Source organism: Barbus barbus (genome assembly GCF_936440315.1).
Source record: "Barbus barbus genome assembly, chromosome: 30".
NCBI lineage: Eukaryota > Metazoa > Chordata > Actinopteri > Cypriniformes > Cyprinidae > Barbus > Barbus barbus.
In genome coordinates, this window is record NC_136758.1 from 13783913 (window position 1) to 13803418 (window position 19506).

The 19506-nt window shown below is 37.9% G+C and overlaps 2 protein-coding genes across 2 annotated transcripts; one reads left to right on the forward strand and one right to left on the reverse strand.

Moving 5' to 3' along the window:
- Positions 1–808: 808 nt before the first annotated feature.
- LOC306850139 (pseudouridylate synthase RPUSD2-like) lies at positions 809–4804 on the forward strand. The gene is made up of 3 exons (XM_079385596.1): positions 809–1465; positions 1544–1840; positions 3097–4804. Exons 1-3 carry the CDS (start codon positions 836–838, stop codon positions 3907–3909), a joined length of 1740 nt encoding a protein of 579 aa, XP_079241722.1. The 5' UTR covers positions 809–835; the 3' UTR covers positions 3910–4804.
- A 1001-nt stretch (positions 4805–5805) lies between these two features.
- Positions 5806–18266, reverse strand: LOC306850141 (protein dispatched homolog 2; the record flags this gene model as incomplete). Its single annotated transcript, XM_079385598.1, has 8 exons — positions 18126–18266; positions 11932–12336; positions 11802–11831; positions 11426–11549; positions 10254–10378; positions 10021–10118; positions 9815–9912; positions 5806–9291 (listed from the first exon to the last, which is right to left on the reverse strand). Exons 1-8 carry the CDS (start codon positions 18215–18217, stop codon positions 5806–5808), a joined length of 4458 nt encoding a protein of 1485 aa, XP_079241724.1. The 5' UTR covers positions 18218–18266.
- Between the last annotated feature and the right edge of the window lie 1240 nt (positions 18267–19506).

The window sequence follows — 19506 nt, forward strand, 5'->3', positions numbered from 1 at the left end:
AAGTTCAACCTGCCACAGGAGCTGCTGAAACAGTTGTACTCTGCCATCATTGAATCCATCCTCTGCACTTCAATAACTGTCTGTTTCAGCTCAGTTACCAAATCTGACCTCAGAAGACTACAGAGGGTAGTCCGGACTGCTGAGCGAATCATTGGTACAACTTTTCCCACTCTCCAAGAACTGTATTTATCCAGAGTGAGCAAAAGGGCTGGAAAAATCACTCTGGACCCCTCACATCCAGCACACTCCCTCTTTGAACTGTTACCGTCTGGTCGACGCTACAGAGCTCTGAGCACCAGAACGACCAGACACAGGAACAGTTTCTTCCCTCAGGCAATCAATCTCATGAACACTTGACAATACACGTGGAACACTATTATACATTATTTATTCACCACACATATTTATTTTTTTCATTTCAAATTTGCACATATCATAACTATACACAATTGTCTATATTATATATTGTGTTTTTTGCTTTTTGTACATTGCCCATTTGTATATTTGTATATTATTCTTTTATTATCTGTGTCCTGCCCTGTTGCACTGTGGAGCTTCAGTCACTATAACAAATTCCTCGTGTGTGTAAACATACCTGGCCAATAAAGCTCATTCTAATTCGGATTCTGAAATTAACATTAGCTGCCAGAGAGAGAAAACAAAAAGAGAGAAAAAAATAAAGGATGAAAATTACATAAATTTCAATGCTTTGAGAGCATTACATGTTTTCAATGCTTTTTTGTTTTTTGTTACAAAAACTTTACACCACAAATAATTCGTAAGCACATGACGTCATCAACCCAAGACGGAAACAGTTCTGTCTCTGAGCCGCTGGATGGCATGTTTCAGATGCGTGAAGGGTAAGGTTGCAGCATGTTTAAATGCGTTGGAAAAAAAAGGAAACAGTCATTTTCTGAGAGACTTGTATCGGAACACAAACGTGAGTATTAAAACTCTGGGAACGCTTCGGACAGCGCAAGTGTCCTTCATAAACTTGAACTTCTCAAAACAACAGTCCTACGCTGCAGCGCACGCCATGGACACTAAAGATGCCACAGTTGAAGAAGACAGCACTGTTAGAACAAACCGCGGTAAACGTAAAAGCGAGGAGACAGATAAGGCAGCGAAACAAGGCGACCGCAAGAAGCAGAAGAAGTTCGGGAAACAGCTGCGTCGCGGAGAGCGGTACGTGCCTCCTCCACAGAAACGCAACCCGGGTGTGAGTTTCAATCAAGAACATTTTGCGGAAACCTCCTACTATTTTGAAGGCGGTCTTCGCAAAGTGTATCCTTATTATTTTGATTTTACAACTTACTGTAAGGGACGCTGGATTGGTAAAACACTACTAGAGGTTTTTAAGAGTGAATTCCGGGCGGAGTCTCTGGATTACTACAATAAGGCTGTCAAAGAAGGGCGTATTAAGTTGAATGAAACGCCAGTGGATGACCTGAATATTATATTAAAGGTAAGACATCACGTGACAACACTCATAGACTGTCACTTTATGTGTGCTGGTTTGTTTACTTGTGTTTTGCTCTTCTAGAACAATGACTTTATGAGGAACACAGTGCATCGTCATGAGCCCCCTGTGAATGGGAAGCCCTTGGAGGTTCTGGTGGATGATGGTGAAGTGGTGGTGGTGGATAAACCCGCCTCACTTCCTGTGCATCCCTGTGGCCGCTACCGTCACAATACTGTCATTTTCATTTTGGGAAAGGAGAAAGGCCTTAGTGGCCTCCACACAGTACATCGGCTGGACCGCCTCACCTCAGGGGTGCTGCTGTTTGCTCGTACACTCGAGGTCTCCAAAAAACTGGATGCGATGGTTCGTGAGAGACGGGTAAGACAGACTTTCGGAATGACACACATTTGGTGTACAGTCTTAAAAATTCTGCATTCTGTCAGTCACAGTTTGCAGTTGTTGAAATCTGCTTACAGTGGTGGTGTAAGGGGTTCGCTGACCCCACAGACTTGAGGAAAACGGAGTGTCGCTTTGAAAATAAAATGGAAAAAAATCACTTATTCATTTAAAAATAAAAAATAGAAATGCACTTTTCAAATTGACAAGTAAACAGACATTAAATTCAGTTTATTTAATTTGTTTAAATGTAATAATTGCAACCATTTAAATTGCATTTTTATAAAGCATTTACAAATTTATTTTTTGGAAAATCAAGTAAAAAAATGATCACACATGGAAGTAACCAACCAACTTTATACTGAATTTATGACACACCCTCCATAAAACCAGGCATGGCTACTAGTATAATGTGTGGAGAAATGTTGCAATATTTGAAATACATATGCTTCTCATAATACAGTTATGCTTACGCAAATGTAACCTTGAAGACACATCTGCTTTATATGGTCATTGATGTCTTGATTTAGTTTAAATATATATTACATATGTAAACTTTGACTTTGGGCTAAAATCTTCTAAAAACATTTGCCTGTGCATCAAAGAGACATGTCTTAAACTTGTTCCCATGTAAACTGTACAAATTCTTCAACTTAATTGAAAAATGGATAGAAAAGCATTTGGCAAAAGGATAAAGAAAAACATTTGGAAAATGGGTTAAGAAAAGCAATAACACTGCTTTTTCCTAATTGTTTTAAAACTCACATTTAAATATCAGCTGTGTGTTTTGTTATAATTAAATAACATTCTTAACATGAATTCAAGTTTTATTTGTATGTATGTGTATGTGTGTGTGTGTGTGTGTATATCTATATAGATAGATATTTGTCTGTTTGTAAAGTGAATTATTAATGTATTATTTTGATTTTTTTACATTTCACTATATTTTTAAGCATGAATGAAATAAATGGAAGGAAAATGTAATATTGTGGCCACAAATTAAGAATCTGCTTCCTCAACATAATATATGGCCATGTTTTATTCATTTATTTAACCTTTTTTTTTTTTTACCCCTGCATGTCATGTGGAGGTCTCTATACTAAAATATTAGCTAGAAATGACACAGTGCATGCAATCTCTAAAAGTCAGGAATTGTCAGACAAAGGTCTATAACATGTATAGATAAGGTGAATTTTAATTTTATGCAGATTTTAACTGTACTTTTCTTTTTCTCACAGTTAGAGAAGGAGTATGTGTGTCGTGTGGAAGGGGAGTTTCCAGAGCGTGAGGTGGTGTGTGAGGAACCCATCCTGGTAGTGTCCTTCCGCGTGGGCCTCTGTAGGGTGGATCCCAAAGGCAAAGAATCCCGCACAGTTTTCCAGAGACTAAGCTATAACGGGCGCTCTAGTGTGGTCCGCTGTCTGCCTCTCACAGGACGTACGCACCAGATTCGTGTTCATCTTCAGTTCCTTGGCTTTCCAATCCTCAATGATCCTATCTATGGGTCTTCTGCATGGGGTCCAAACAGAGCCAAAGGAGGGCTAGTGGGAATGAGTGACGAAGAGCTTCTAGAAGCTCTTATAGAAGAGCATCGTTCAAAGGAGAGTCTGCACTTGTTGGATTTGCCTGATGAAGAGGTCTCAGGAAAGCAAGGGCCAAAGACAGAATGTAGTGATGGTGCTCAAGAACACAATGACCAAATAACTGCACCTGAGTCGAGTGGTGTTGCATCTGATGACATTTCCTGTATATTGACCCAGGAGGAAGTGAAGGCAGAAGGTAGTCAAGAACACAAATCTGCTGCTGAGATTGAGAGGGAGCTGAATGGTGCTCATAAAGAAGAGGGTTCGGTATCAGATGAAGCCTCCAGAACTGCAAAATCGAATGCTTTTGTCAGAGATAATTTATGTGGCGAGTGTAAAATTGTGCGACCTGACCCAACGGAGAAGGACTTGATTATGTACCTACATGCAGTACGCTACAAAGGACCTGACTTTGAATACTCCACCAAAATGCCTGACTGGGCTAAAGAAGACTGGCTTCAGGATTAAACTAAACTCAGATGTATTCATGCATCATTTGGTACTTGATATATAAGGATTGTTTTTTTTTTTTTTAATATTCCTTTGTTTACTGATTATATTCAGTGTGAATTCAAAATGACTTTTTAATTTCTTTTAATTTAAACGTTGAGGATTTCTTAGTCAGTACTGCGGTGCATTTTTTTTTAAATTCCTTATATTTGAAAAGGACACTATCCCATCTGACATGAACATTCAGCAATAAAATAGTTTTACATTTTTTTTGTGGGAATGAAAATAAAGCATGATTTTTTTTTTATATATACTTCTCCCCCTTCAGTAATAGTAGGTTAGAACAATTTTATTTTAAATGCCATGCAAATGCCGTGTTATGCATATAAATGCATAACATGGCTTTCCTGTAGCTCAAATAGTAGAGCATGGCACTAGCAACGCCAAGGTTATGGGTTCGATTCCCAGGGAAAGCAAGAGATGGTAAAAAAAAAAAAAAAAGTAAAAACTGTACCTTGAATGCAATGCAAGTCGCTTTGGATAAAAGCGTCTGCTAAATGCATAAATGTAAATGAAGCTGAGGTTTTTAATTTTCAACCTGTTGTGAGCTAAAAACCACCAAATAAAGTCAGAAATAGAAATAACCAGTATAACCTCAATTAAAAATATTTTAATTTTTATTGATCTTCATCATAGTTTATCTTCAGACAACTTCAAATCTGACTTTACGCACAGGCTATAAACAACAGTAGTTCCACACCAGCAGGTTTTATAATACAGCTGCATAATTTCAGGGAAAAACATTTTTTGGCACAAAATCATTCTTACATTTTGGCACTTTGTTTTTTAAGATGCTTTGACAATGTCAAGTACACATCCGCTGGCCTTGATGAAGTAACATTAAATCAATCTGAATATAAAAAGGATGTTCTTTCTAGTAAAGCATTTTTCAGTATAACTGACATTTGCTAAGATTCCAGTTTCATAAAGGATTGACATCTTTGTGCACATCACAAAACACCACTTTTTACATACAACCTTTTGCATTCTAAACAATGCGTATCTTTCAAATACATACTGAACACAGAAGTAACACTCACAGTCTTGTATAGGGTTCAAATATGGTATTGCATTTTTTTTCATAAATCTGGGATATTAGTGAAACATGTCCACACACTGAAGCATTCAGATGAAAGAACATTGTTGTAATTGGCCTATATACTGATGGGCAGTCATTGTCTTTTTTTAAAAAAGAGGTATTTCTATGGCTCTGGCAATAACAAAATGATTTTTCCTTACAGCTTTTATGAAAGGTTAAAAATTTAATATTTTATCATAGCATGCAATAAAATGTGTAAAACAGTTATTATAGCCACAGTAGCAAGCACATCTATGCCAAGTGTTCCTGGCATAAGTTGTAAAATTACTGTAGTGGATTGAGTGCTTTTTAAGTGTATAGTAATTGAAAATTGTTTGGAGAATTTGTTTTGGACTCAATTGGTTGAGTCTAAAAAACAGTAAAGAAATTGATAATGATTGTGACCTTTGCAAAATTATGGAGTTTAGTTAAAAAGCTCATGGCTTGGTTGTTTAAAAGATCAGGCACAATTAAGTGTTAGTAAGTTTGCAGTTCAAGGCCCCTGAAGAAAGGCTTTTTCAAAGGCTATTGTGGGTGCACATTCAGTGTATATTTACATGACATGCAAGGAATCATGCTAAAAAACAGTCCTCTTCAATTTTTTTTAAGCACGGTGTATAGTTCCAAACAATTAACTGGTCTTTTTTTATCTGGTATGCATTTTCAGACAGATTCAGAAATGTTATATGCTGCGGAGTACAAAAGTTAAGCCCACCATATAAAGTACTGGCCATGCTGTGGTTGTTTAGATTTGCTCAGTGTGTTGACAATATTGATCAGCTGCCACCTTCACCTTTTCCCTCCCTTTTTATCCAAACATCGGGCATATCAGGTTTGCTGTTGGGCAGTATCACTGGCACATCACTCTGTGTTGTCCTCAACCTACCAGACCCCGGGGAGGCAAGGTCATATACAGTCTCCTTCAAGGACAGACGTAAAGTGTCCCTCTTGCCATTTAGGTGGCCAGGTTGTAACTCCTGCTCTATCGTTACAGCTTGAGGGAGTAAGATAGCAGGTTCTACCTCACTTAAGCAGGTCTCATTGGAGTCTTCGAGTCCCTCCATGGAGCTCTGAGACTGACATGACAAAAGCCGTTTGTGTAGATGACAGCTTGTGGCTTCATCTATTGAGAGTGACCTTTCATTGACAGTGTCTGTAGTCTGAGTGATTGTGATTTCTTCCATGCTAGAGGAAGACGACAAAGACACGTTCCAAAGTTGAAGCCCGCCGCTCGACTGGCCTCGACATTTCTTGCAATAAACCTTCTCCTTAAATGCATCTTGTGAAGGGGCAACCACTGGACGCAACATGTTCTCTTTGTACGGAGATGAGGTCTGGAGTGCTGGAGGTGGGTTGCAACCTTTAAGGCGCCTGCTACACATTTCTGCGCTGTCAGCCTCAATGCTGACTCGATCATAGTCTTGCCTTGGACTAAGGCCACAGAACTGAATGTCATCAGAAAGGACAGAAGGCCTGTTGGACAGCTTGCTGGTGCAAGTGCTATTCTCAAAACTGTCACTCAACTGGCAAGCAAGTGGTTGCAGTTCATACTGTTCTGGCTCCTTTCCACCGACTGATTGCCGCTTTCTATGGTGTTGCTGATTGGGGCAAAGAAAGCCTTCGCTTTCTTTATTAAAACTTCTTCGAACCCGAGAACCTGTGCCACAGCCAAATGCCCCATTAGCTGTGGGATTGGTGGTCCCAGGTTCTGTAGCCGAACAGGACGGCATTATATTTTCAGTGGCTTGCTTTGTAACACAAGGTAGGGTTATTCTCCCGCAGTTCTTCTGGGGTCCAAAGAAGCAGCACAGCGACTGGAAGAAGAAAGTGGCGAAGCCGCATGCAACGCACTTCACAAGCAAAAGAAAGATCCCAAGCTTTCTGAAAAGCAATGCAGTTGCGGGTAACATAATAATACCCACGCAAAAATACGCCCCAGCACCAGTAGCTACCGGGCAACCCATTCTCTTCAGCGAATGTGCAACCCTGCCCAGTCTGTCATTGTGTGGGGCCAGGCTGTATGAAATGCAATAATTGGCCACAAAGTCAACAGAAAGACCTGCAGCTGCTGAAATGAAGAGTGCTTCCACACCATTTAACTGCCATTCTAAAAGCACAAGGAGGCCAACAGTAGCAAACACACTTCCTCCCACCGCAACGGACACGTAGACACTTAATGGAATATTCCATGTCGTCAATAAGAGTAGTGCAAATGTGAGAGCTACTGAAAAGCCTGCCACCTCCAAAGTCTCCGAACTTAAGCATTGTTGGAGGTCATATAATCCTAGCTGACTTACAAACCATCCTTTCTGCAGTCCCACTGGAGCCTTGGAGATTTCCCCATTAAACCACGATAAGATCTCTTGGTAGAACTGAGACATTCTGCTGAAATTGAAGCTGCAAAGTTGTACAGTCTTGAATATTACAACAAGGGCAGTGATTCGACCCTCCGAGTCAAACCTTAGGCCTCCGGTACTGGGTGAGTGCCCCTCTGCATGCTGCTCTGCCACCATCATGCTAAGGCACTGCTCGAAAACACTTGGCGGGTAAGGAAAGGGAATATTATTGCAGCAGAAGCTAAATGCGTCCTCGCTTTCAGAACAGCGACGTATAGAAACCCAGTGAATCAATTGTTCCACAAAACACACATTGTCTTCTACTGTTTCTTGGTCAGCTGATAATGGAGAATAGAAGCTCTGGTTTTGAATTTTTCCACATAGATCCTGCAACCACAGCTGGGCTTGTGGACTGCTCATATTAAATCCTGGATCAAGAACTAAAGATCCATTACTTTTTGGATCAAAGTGGTCACCATCATCTGATGGAATGACACCCCAAATTAGAGTCAGCGTCATGGGTTCATCTTCACCCTGTTTCATTCGCTCAAACATGAACTGGTGGCGATATTCAGCATCATATCTCTCAAAGGGATGACTGGAGCGGAACAGCTGAGTTGTTCTGCTGTCTGAAGTTGGCAGTTTCATGCCAGGGTCTACGCATGATATGTACGTTCCACCGGCTGCAAGCACTGCAAACCAGCAGATCCATATATATCGGAATTTCACCACTCCACAAGGCAGAATTTTCAAAAAAAGCAGGTTTGATGTGTCCGAAAACCCTCGCCCTAACATCCGAAGCTTCTGTCTCAAGGTAAACAGACAGCGCTTTCTTGAACTCGTCTCCCAGAATCCACCTGTATTTTTGGAGCAGCAGGGCTTCCAAGCTGCCTTCGCGACAGGGTTTGAAGACAGCACAGCATAGCGTTCTTGCAAAATGAGGGTGCACGGAAGCCAAACGAGAGCAAATAATGTGTTGATTAATGAGGCACTGCCGAGATATACAGCGTAGCATCTCACGGTGGTGATGCTGCTTAGGTAGCCTGAGTAAAACGTGATGCTAGATGTTAGACCCGACACTAATATCAAGTATCCCATTTCCTGTAAAACCCGGTTCATTCTCTTCTCAGGGACAGCTGGAGGATTGTGGCTCAGCTGCAGTTTCCAGAAATCAACAAAAGTCAGGGCTTGATTCAGACAGCTTCCTAAAAGCACAAGGACTGATGCAAGATTGAGGAGTGGAAAAAATGTCAAGCGAAATGCAACTTTGTAGAAAAAATATGAGGTGGAAAGTGATAATATGACAGCAATCAGTGACATTGCTGCTATAAATAGTGATTTGAGATATAATCCCATTGTGAACAAAAGTGCAAGAGCTGCAAGAACAGGATAGACAGAGTCCCGTGCCAAGTAATACTTGAAAAGTTTTTGTTTAATTCCCAAGTCCATTCCTGTTATGGTGGTGTTATTGTATGTGAGTTCGTGACCCTCTAAATGGTCCAAATAAATTTTCATTAGTGGATCACCTTTTTCCACTGGTAGAAATACAATGCTATATTTTAGGGAAGGAACCTTGTATTCAACAGTCTGTGGCCCCAGGAAGTCTTTGTCCACAAGGTAATGGAGAATCTGGAAGATGCTTGACAGTTTACAGCGGTGTGGAACGGATGCACAGCGGCCAAATTTACTCTTTTCAGTACATGATGCAACCAGGCTTCCATCATGATAGTAAGGGGCACAAAATCTGAGGAGGCTAAGGCTTTCAGATACCTGCTGTGCAGTCAGACTAAAGCAGGAAGAAACGTTGCTAAGAAGAGCCAAGTAGTTTCCCAGAGACCAACTTGGACAGCACATATTCTTCATCATGGAGCCGTATAACTCTGATCTGACCTGGCAAAGTTCATCAAATTTTGCCCCAGAACGGATCTAAAATGAGTAATAAAAATGGCATTTTTCAGCAAAAATATTTCAATTGTAAAACAGTTATACTGCTTTCAGTTTTCATGCTTATTCATCTCATTAGATTTTGTAGGTATTTGTACAAGATTTCTGTATACTTTTTTGTTTGTTTGGATATATGCAGACAAGTACTATATACATATATTGACAGCATCTAAAATGTACAGGAACCATAAAAATCTTTACAGATCTGTAATCTTTATATTAGAAATATATTTCTATGGATTATTTATGTCCGTCTCTAAATTGTTCATATGAAAAATGATTTTAGATGTTGTCAATGCATTAGCAGTGGTTCAATGCCAAAACAATGCGTGCCAGAACCAAAATGTATGTACAAATATCTATAATTACTAACGAGATCACAATGAATTCTCTAATATCTGAATCTGATAATTAATAAGATTCTATCAGATATATCCATCAAAACACTGCATTTAAAAACTTAAGAATATTATGCCCTTTCGGGAAAATATAGTCTTTGTTTTACCTGTGACTGTTCCATCTGGCACATGGAGTAAATTGCCTTTAGACTCCAGAGACTGGCAGAGTTTCCAGAGCGGAAGACCAGCTGAGCATAGCGCTCTCCTACAGGACCACACATTGGGTGATAGGAAACAACATAAAACATGCTGTGCTCCATTTACTGATTTATTCGATTTGGAAATACCTGATAATACGTAAGTAAAATCTCACCTGGGGAATTACAAAAAAAGTTGTGCTCAGTGTAATCTCTGTGCAACATTCTCCTTGATCGTTCTCTTGATTGAGGTTCAGATCTAAATGTGCCTTCTCTGTAAGACAAACAGGACTTTTTCAATACAAACACAGCATACAATCCTTTAGTAATAAAAGCAACAGTCTGATTTAGTGAAATGATGAGTAGTAGAAATTATATTTAAGAGTATTTTTAGTATCATAAGAAATACCCTGCTATTCTTTCTGTGAGTTGCCATGGAAACGGGGACAGTGATTTTCCAGGTCCAGTGTTTTGCTGTAACCTCATCCATGTTGCTAGCCGGATACTTATCTCTGTTCCACGAGGTTCAAATCCCTGTGAGGTCCGATCAAAGACACGCGAATAGTGAGAAGAAACTCTTTGAAGTCATTATAAAAATGAATTTAAGTCATTTGAGAGGCTAATTTACAATTCTAATGATGAAAGGCCACCGCTGGTCACTTTATTTTCAGAAATGTATTCATAGACACAAGCCTATTTCTGCATCAGAGTAAAAAAATATATTACTTGTAAAGACTTTATATCTCTTAGGAGTAAAGCCCATTTCCTCCATGAAATAAAAACCTCTCACAATTTATATAGAGTTTATATCTCACAAATGTAATTTTTTTCCTCAAGTCAGAATTGTGAGGAAAAAAGATCACTTATCCGTGTTGTGACACTTTTTCCAAACTGCAACTTTTTATCTCACAAAGTGAGTTTATCTGTTATTTAAAACCTTATCTTACAATTTCTCTTTTTTTTACTATTAATTTTTGCTTATTTTTTTACGTCACTTTTAGTATATGCTTCATTTGACTTTTTTTCTTGTAGTATAAACAGATGCATAAACTTTAAGCATTAAAGGGATAGTTCACCCAAAAATAAAAAATTCTGTCATTAATTACTTCGTTCATCTTCGGAACACAAATTATGATTTTTTGGATGAAATCCAAGAGTTTTTTGATGGAAACACAACTGACACATTCAAGACCCAGAAAGGTAGTAAGGACATTGTTAAAATAATCCATGTGACATCAGTGGTTCGACCGTAATTTTATGAAGCTACGAGAATACTTTTTGTGTGCAAAGAAAACAAAAATAACGAGTTTATTCAACAATTTCTTCTCTCCTGGGCCAGTCTGCCGCCATTATCGAGAGTACCACGATGCATGCATGTGTTGCTGCTGACAGAACATACATGCGCTGCACCTTTTTTACAAGCAGAGGAATGCACACACACATTTGTGTTCCGAAGATGAACGAAGGTCTTACAGGTTTGGAACTAACCTTGTAATTAATGACAGAATGTTAATTTTTGGGTGAACTATCCCTTTAAACTTCACTATTTATCACATATATTAGAGAGATACACATACTCACCAACAAAGGGTCAGAGAAGTCTGGCAGAGGACCAGTCAAAATCCCAGCAAGGGAACAGGCAAAGAGAACGACCATACATGAGATGAGTACAGTCATTGGGTACTCAACTATGACCTGGGAATAGCTGTAAAATCAATGGTGTTCATATGATCAAATTTAATCTAATTAATGTAGCCTATGGCACATTAAGTTTATACTGCTGGTATTCACCACACTACATTTACATGCACTTTTTGCTTAGTATTTGAATGCTTCTTCTGAATTCCTCTAAATGTACTACTGAACATAAGTCTATGTTAATGTGCACTACTGTATTACTGTAAATGATTGTTATATATATAAATAAATATCATAAGTTGCTATAAAAGTATCTCACCTCCTTGGTATCTTATGCAAGCCATCATTCCTACTGAGCAGACAGACATAGAGATTAACATAATTAAATGTTTACAGTCAACTAGATATATGTCCATTACAATGATATTTATAATATAAAGTGTCCAGACCTCACTGTCACCATGTGCCGCTGTACAGGCTTGTGGTTACTGCCGTCATGAGATTCATGAAGCCAATGGCACTGTGTTTTATTGTGACATGAAGGCAGGCGTGATGGACTGCAGCTATGGACAGTCTTAACAGGACTGACTGAACAGTCCGCCTGATGGTAAGCATTCATTTGACCTGGACAGACATTGCTTTGATTCGACTGCTGGTGGCCACAGCAGGCGCATCGTTTGTGTTGTGGTGAATGATAGCCAGAGCCCTGTGATACTTGACGATGGAGCTGAGTAGAGGAGTGAGACTTGAACGGACTGCTGCTGTCAGCTTGGTTCTCCTCTATCTTGATCGGACACGTCTGAGATTCTGTGCTCTCACTGTCTGGCGGACACAGCGAAAGCTCAGGGATCTCACTGTAAATAAAAGAGTCTCATTATATCAATCATCAAATGTTGTCAGTCTATTCTGTAGCTACTTTCACACCACTACATTTTAGAAAAATGCAAATCACATTAATTATGTTGAAGTGAAGAAATCAAGACCTGTTGATATTTTTCAAAGAACCAAGTAGAACTGTTTCAAGAACAGCCTTGAATAAATCACTCACTGCATGACTGATTCAACAATCCAGTCGAGTCATTTTGGGAAATTAATTTTTACTTCACTAAATGTAAGTTCATAACATAAAAAAACCATGCTGTTCCTAGTTACGTGATGAAATCAAAACCTGCTCCGAGATGCAATTGTGATGTCAGATTTGTATTGAATCATTCTTTTGATTCTTATGAAACATCTAAACTGGTTTACAAATGAACTGACCTGAGTATTCTGAGTGATCCGATAACAGAATTAGTCATTTCTGATGTAAATGCTAAAAGAATTTGAAAAATGATGCAAAAAGATACTATAATGACATATTTTGGTATAATAAATTGTAAATGGAAATCACATTTAGCTTGAGTGTTTAGATTGACTGTAAGTTGTTTATGTGCTAAACGTAAAAGGGTTGTTATTTAATTGCTGATGGTGTTTATGTGTATAGTCACACATACTGCATTTAACAGCTGCATTTTGCAGTTGATTTCGCGTGTTTGCACACACACTTGCAATTTCCATGCACTGAACGTCTGAATCCATCATACTGACCAACAAATAAAAATAGTTTGAAGGGATAGTTTAAAAAATTATTTTTGGTGCAAATACATTAAAGTAACTTGACATTAGCAATAAAACATAATAATGGCAATATATACATGTCAAAGTCAGACATGCCCCTTTGCCAGCTGTGATGCCTGGTTACTGGTTTAAACTTGGCCCAGGTTTTTAAAAGATTTTTGGGTCAGCATACCTTAATACTGTAGCTTCAACAATTGATTGCCAATTCAAAGTCAATGTTTGAATAAACTGACAGCTCAGATGCCCAGATTATGCAGAGCTGTAATAGCTGCTAATGGGCGATATTTTGATGAATCGAAAATTTTATTTTTTTCTATGTATAAACTGTTTATGTAATGAAATATGTTTTCGTAGTTTGTGTTGTCCTTTATCAGTGCAAAATTATCACAAATTAAAAAGGATTCATGCCAATATTGTCCAAAACCCCACTTTTCTAGGGCGTTTCCAAACTTTTGGAGGGCAGTGTATTTCTGATGAAATCCAAGAGCGAAAGCTATAAGAATACTCTTTGTGCTGTTATTTTTGTTTACTTTGCACACAAAAACTATTCTGATAGCTTTATAAAATTAAGGTTAAACCACTGATGTCACATGGACTATTTTAACGATGTCCTTACTACCTTTCTGGGCCTTGAACATGTCAGATCTGCTGCTGTCCACGGAAGGTCAGAAAGCTCTCAGATTGCATCAAAAATATCTTAATTTGTGTTTCAAAGATGAATGGAGGTCTTATGAGTTTGGAGCGACATGAGGGTGAGTAATAATGAGAGATTTTTTCATTTTTGGGTGAACTATCCCTTTAAAGATTTTGTATTTAATTTTGTAATATAAAATAATTAGTTATCCCACTTTTTTAAAAGCTTATGGTTGTCTTGTTTTGTCTGAACAATATGCCTCTAATATATAGTTTACTTCTGCCAGGAAATGGCCAATAGAGAATTTTTGAGTGCACAGCTGAGTTACTGGCAACATACTGTATATTAGATTAGCAACGATGTCTAAAGAATGTATCAGCGAAATGCTCGAAGGCCCAATTAGGCCAAGAGGGAGGGACTCCATCAGCTTACTCTGTCAACCTCATAAAAAGCCTGTTCAGATGAGAGAAAAAGGCTCACTAGTGCTTACAACTCAACTGCTCAGGAAGTAAATATGAGAGTGGGACAACAATGTACTGCTAAATAATGTAAATCACCTTGAAGAACCAGAGCTTAAGATTCAGTATTCATTTTTTCATTATTCAGAAAATCCACAATACTAATAATAACATTTATGACTCTTTATGGGGTACCTTTAGATTTTACTATGCTGAAATGTTAAAGTATGCTATCAGCTTACTGAGTTCAGGACAGGTCAAATAATGTGTCATAATATAAATCTTTTTATTTTATTTTATTATAATTATTTTTTTATCCCTGTTTACCAAATTTCAACAATAAAGTTGGCAGGTTTGGTGCAAGAAAACATTTCAACTACTCTCTTAAATATGAACAGTTCCTAATAACAATGAAATCGTAAGCTTTTAACAAGCTTGTTTTTACATAGATGTACTGCTGACTCTTTAGTATGACCACGGTGACAAGCTATTTAGATGTGCAAACTAATTTGGGCAAATTATAATATGCAAGACTGATCCCATTTGGCCACTGACGATAACAACTTGGATAAATCATGTGCAAGGAAAATAAAATGACTTTTGAACCAGAAGAGTTGGAATAAATGCTACATTTCACCAGGATTAAACAAAACACTTGCTCCTAACCCTCAGCCTTTTTTATCTCCCATTACTGAGCATCTTGGTTGGCTTAAATTCTTAAAATGATTCTTGACACATTGCTTATTTGGATATGAACTGATTCATCTCCATTAACTCCTTCCTAAGGATCACTATCCTAAAACCAGCTAAACAGGGTCTCTTAATTTGCTTCCTTGTGTGAGATATTGCAGAGGTATATATACATGACATTCTTCACTGTGGATCAATTACTAAATACAGAGCTGCAAAAATAGCATCAGGAAATTATAGAATGCAATCTAATGTATGATGAACTCATTATTGTAATCAGATATAAAGTTTTGCTACATTACAAGAGAGAGTGCTTATACCCATTACAAGGCTTTCTGAAGAATTTCTACATAATTTTGTTAAATTTATGCATATGTTAACATAAGTCTCAGCAGCCACAGCATAATTTTCCAGCAATGACCCTTCAGCATCTGATGGAGCACATGGGTTTTGGTTATGTGCATGCTGCAGATGTTTTGACGGTTATCAAAAGGAACACAGGCTTAATTTGATTTGACAGCTCTGCAGCTGGTACGTCGTGTCAGGCGGGCTGCGCTGCCAGAAATCAGAGGTGATTGTTGTGGCCTGTCAGACTGTAAGGGTGAAATCAGTTCATCATTTCAGCATCAGACAAGGAAAAACACCATATTTACTGATGAGATCCCATCCTGAATCCAGCAATGACTCGAGGATAAGGAAAACTGAGCTTAATGGATATGACTGTAAATTTCCAGAGCAAATTTGCTCATAAAATGCCCTATTTTACTACAGTCAGCTTAAATATTTACTGGAGCAAGCATAAATATTTACTAAATACTTAATTTTTTTGCTCCCTTTGCACCAATTCGTATGTGCATATAAATAATCTTCTGCAGTTACATTTCTCATTTCATATTCAAATCTCCCCTAAGCTTTTTTACTCAGTGGATCTTGTATGGTAGGAGTCATGATCTGGAATTAATGTCTGGAATATAACAGAAATTGAATTGATTGAACAGATGCCCTCACAGCATTTCAGTGGATATCAGCCATGTTGGCTGGCAAACACTGGCTAATATCATGTAGTATAATGCACACTTACACTGCTTGAGATTTACTTCAGGCCACTGATACCATGGTGACTCAGTCCAGATCAAAGATAATTGAACCGATTCACAAGGGTGAATCAAGTGACACTGCTCATAGGCAAAGCAGCTGCCTTTAAGCATAATCAATTAATCTCTTTTTCATAAATTATACTTTCTACACTGTAAAATGTGGTAACCTGCAATTGTTACCTTACAGAGCATTTTTTTTACCTGGTTTAACCCATAAAAATTAGTTTTGTTGGTATAAAATAATGCATTTAGGTTGACTCAGTGATGCTAAATACTTTTTATTTGAATAAAACCAGGTAATTTACACTGCCCTCCAAAAGTTTGGAAACACCCCTGGCAAAATGTGGTTTTGGACGATATCAGCAGAAATCCTTATAATTTTTTGGTGCAAATACATTAAAGTAACTTGACATTATCATTGATGACCATAAAACATAATGGCAATTTATACATGTCAAAGTCAGACATGCCCTTTGGACATGCACAAACATTTGGAGGGAAGTGTAGATATTACCTTTTCTCAGTGTATGAACACATGCAGACTAAATTAAACTATTATTAATTGTCATCTCAATAGTGTAACTCTTAACCAAAAGATTCAGATTAATGTCTTTGCAACCCGACTGTAACATCTCCCAGGCTTGTTTGTGATAGTTTTGGAAGATGAAGCACTTGCTTTTGTGTGTAGGATACGTGCAGCCATTTTAAGTAACATAAACAACACATAATAACATGGAACAAAACCTTTGATTAACAAATCAAAGGCTGGTAAGGGGGGCCCACGTGTGCGCATCGCACTGCAATATAAAGACAAGGCTTCTCCTGAGAGGGTCATACTCAAACATGAGTCACTGCAGCTTCGGCTGGATCTTCTCCACCAAATATGGAGAACGCATCTCACCATCTGCTCAGCAGTACTTTGATCTACAGACAGGTTTCGTCATTAAAGATAATTATTGTCGATACAGAACAGGGAATCTACACCTAGTTATGCTGAAGCAAAATGTCTCAGTCAGAGTAGATGAGCTCTGTGATTAACATTCTCAGAGTCAATCGTCTAACACCTCCATTTAGAGTCCTAGATCCCTGTGTAGTTCATTATTAGAATTACTCCAGACAAAAAGAAACATGCCTGACTAATGAGGATAGAAATAAAATATTTCCTCTTCTTTTTTGTTTTGCCATCCATTAAAAGAAGTGGAAAAGTGGAATATTTGTACAAAAGTGCCACTCTGAATAGCAAGTGTACTGTAGATAGGTACTATACATATTTTTTAATATGACATAAAAATGCAAATATTAATCATTTGCGTCCAAAAACATCAAGATTGTCTTCATATCTCACTTTTATAGATACTGATTTGTTACTATGAAAATTTTTAAACATAAAATTTTTAAACATAAAACTTTGGCTTTGCATTACTGACCTTTCTATAAATGCTCTCATAATTAGGCTAATATAATTATAAAGTTATTATGAATGAATTTTGTTGACCAGAGCATATTTATCATATGGTGTACCCTAGAAGTACTTTCTTAATTTTACTATTCAAACATGACTTTTTATCAAGTATGTAGCCTACTGCATATCAGGAATGATTTATCTTTGTTTAGCCTAATAACATAAAGAATGACTCACATAATGTGCTTCTTATATGTTTAAGTTAAATTTCCATGGGGCAGAGTTCACTGCAGAATGTTATTTTGTCATTCATTGCAAGAATTTAAAGAATATTCCCCATGTGTCCTTTTGAATGTCAGATGTACTGTAGGTCAAATATAAATTAACATGGAGTTTGCCCTAGAAATTCATTCATAGTGGCTTTTGTGACCAACCACATCAACTGTAGCATCAAGATCAGCGTTCATGTCAGTTTATGGATAACATGCAGGACAAACCCAACAAATGATAGTATTTCGTAGTATTTATTCCCTCGTGATCTCCTTGTACTTTCAAAATACTATTCGGTTGTTACCCTCAGAGAATAGTATTTTTCGCTTGTAAACAAAAGCCAAGTGGGTCTGATATTGAAGCTGCACGTTCGTTATTCCTGTTTATTCGCAAAAACAACCATTTAAATGGCTTACGGTCGGTCACAAACACACTTGCTCCAAAATTAGCCTTATAAACCCCGCTATCCACGTACCTCTGAGGTGCTTCCTGAGAAGGTCCCTCTGTCGTGGATGAATCTGTGATTTCAGCATCATCGCGCTCTCTAGAAATGGACACGGTATCCATGCTTTAGTGAATGTAATTTCCGACTGTCACTATCAAATGTGTAATTCTGTGCAGAATGCAATCGAAGCAGGTTGTAGTCGTGCTGCGTTAGTGAGTGCATTGAGGCTGCTTCATCGTGGCGCTGCGATCTGAGGTGTTGGCAGTGAGTTGAGCGCGCGCTGTTCACCCGCGGGTGGTGCTGGAGCACAAAACCACTTCGCCTTAACACTGCAAGGGTCTGTAGCCAAAACCATAGCGAAATTGGAAATGATCCGGTATTCTTTTCAGTAGAATGACAAAAAGCTGCAATGGTTTGCTGCATACAATGCAATACGTTCTTGACAGTTCTAATTTGACTAATTAAATAGAATAGACTTGGGCTAGTTGTCACATGCACGGGCTAAATTTAATTAATTCTTGGGTTTTTGAGTCAAAGGTCAAATTACACAAATTTGCGTCTTGGAGTACTTATGTAACCTATGTTTTATCCAAGGTGGTTTCAAAAATCTAGTTCAAACCTTCCTAATTTTTAATTTTTGTAAATAGCAAAAACAAGCAGACACATGTTTCTAGCACACACTGGACAAGAGTCAATCATAAAATATAATGCAGTTTGATTTCCAGCTGTTTTCAGGACAAGAGTAATTTACTGTTATTTTTGTATTAATTAACCTACATTTTGTTTGATTTTTTTTCCATTTACATTTTCCTGAAATGCACAGAATTATGAAGACATGCCTATAAAACGCTGATTCCCATTCTGATGTGACATTTCCATATAGTGTGACACATTCCTGGCTATTGGGGCATATTGTCACACGAGAGCTATGCAGTAAACTAAGTCTTTTTTGTGGCCAATAAAGGTGGAAAAGTTTCAGTTGTTTCTGACACTTAAAACTCTACAAATGATCTTGGTCTTGATCGGAGTGATTGGTCCAGCAGGATCTTATAAACATAATAGATATAGACATGACATTCAAATGAGCTATACAAATGATACAAATGAGCTGTGATAAGACTTTATAATGAAAGTCATTACAAATTTAAATGGCGCTGACTTGATTTATTATTTATCATTCTGACTCACTATTCTCTACAGACAATGTGCTAGAAAAATACTGTTTTCTCACATGCTTTAACTCAGCAAGCTTTGACATGATATGTGTTAAGCCTACAGAGCAATTGCCTCTGCAATCCATTCGAGCATGTTTGCTTCAGATCATGGGTGTCTCTGTATTGGCACTCATAGTAATCTCTAGTGGCACATTTCTCTCAGCGAGTGTTGATGTGAGCTACATCGTTGTTTTATT

Excerpts from the sequence above, each read along its gene's own strand:
- LOC306850139 (XM_079385596.1), top strand. The coding sequence starts at position 836 with ATGGCATGTTTCAGATGCGTGAAGGGTAAGGTTGCAGCATGTTTAAAT. Across the intron at positions 1,466-1,543 it reads ACCTGAATATTATATTAAAG|AACAATGACTTTATGAGGAA; the intron begins GTAAGACATCAC and ends TTGCTCTTCTAG. Across the intron at positions 1,841-3,096 it reads CGATGGTTCGTGAGAGACGG|TTAGAGAAGGAGTATGTGTG; the intron begins GTAAGACAGACT and ends TTTTTCTCACAG.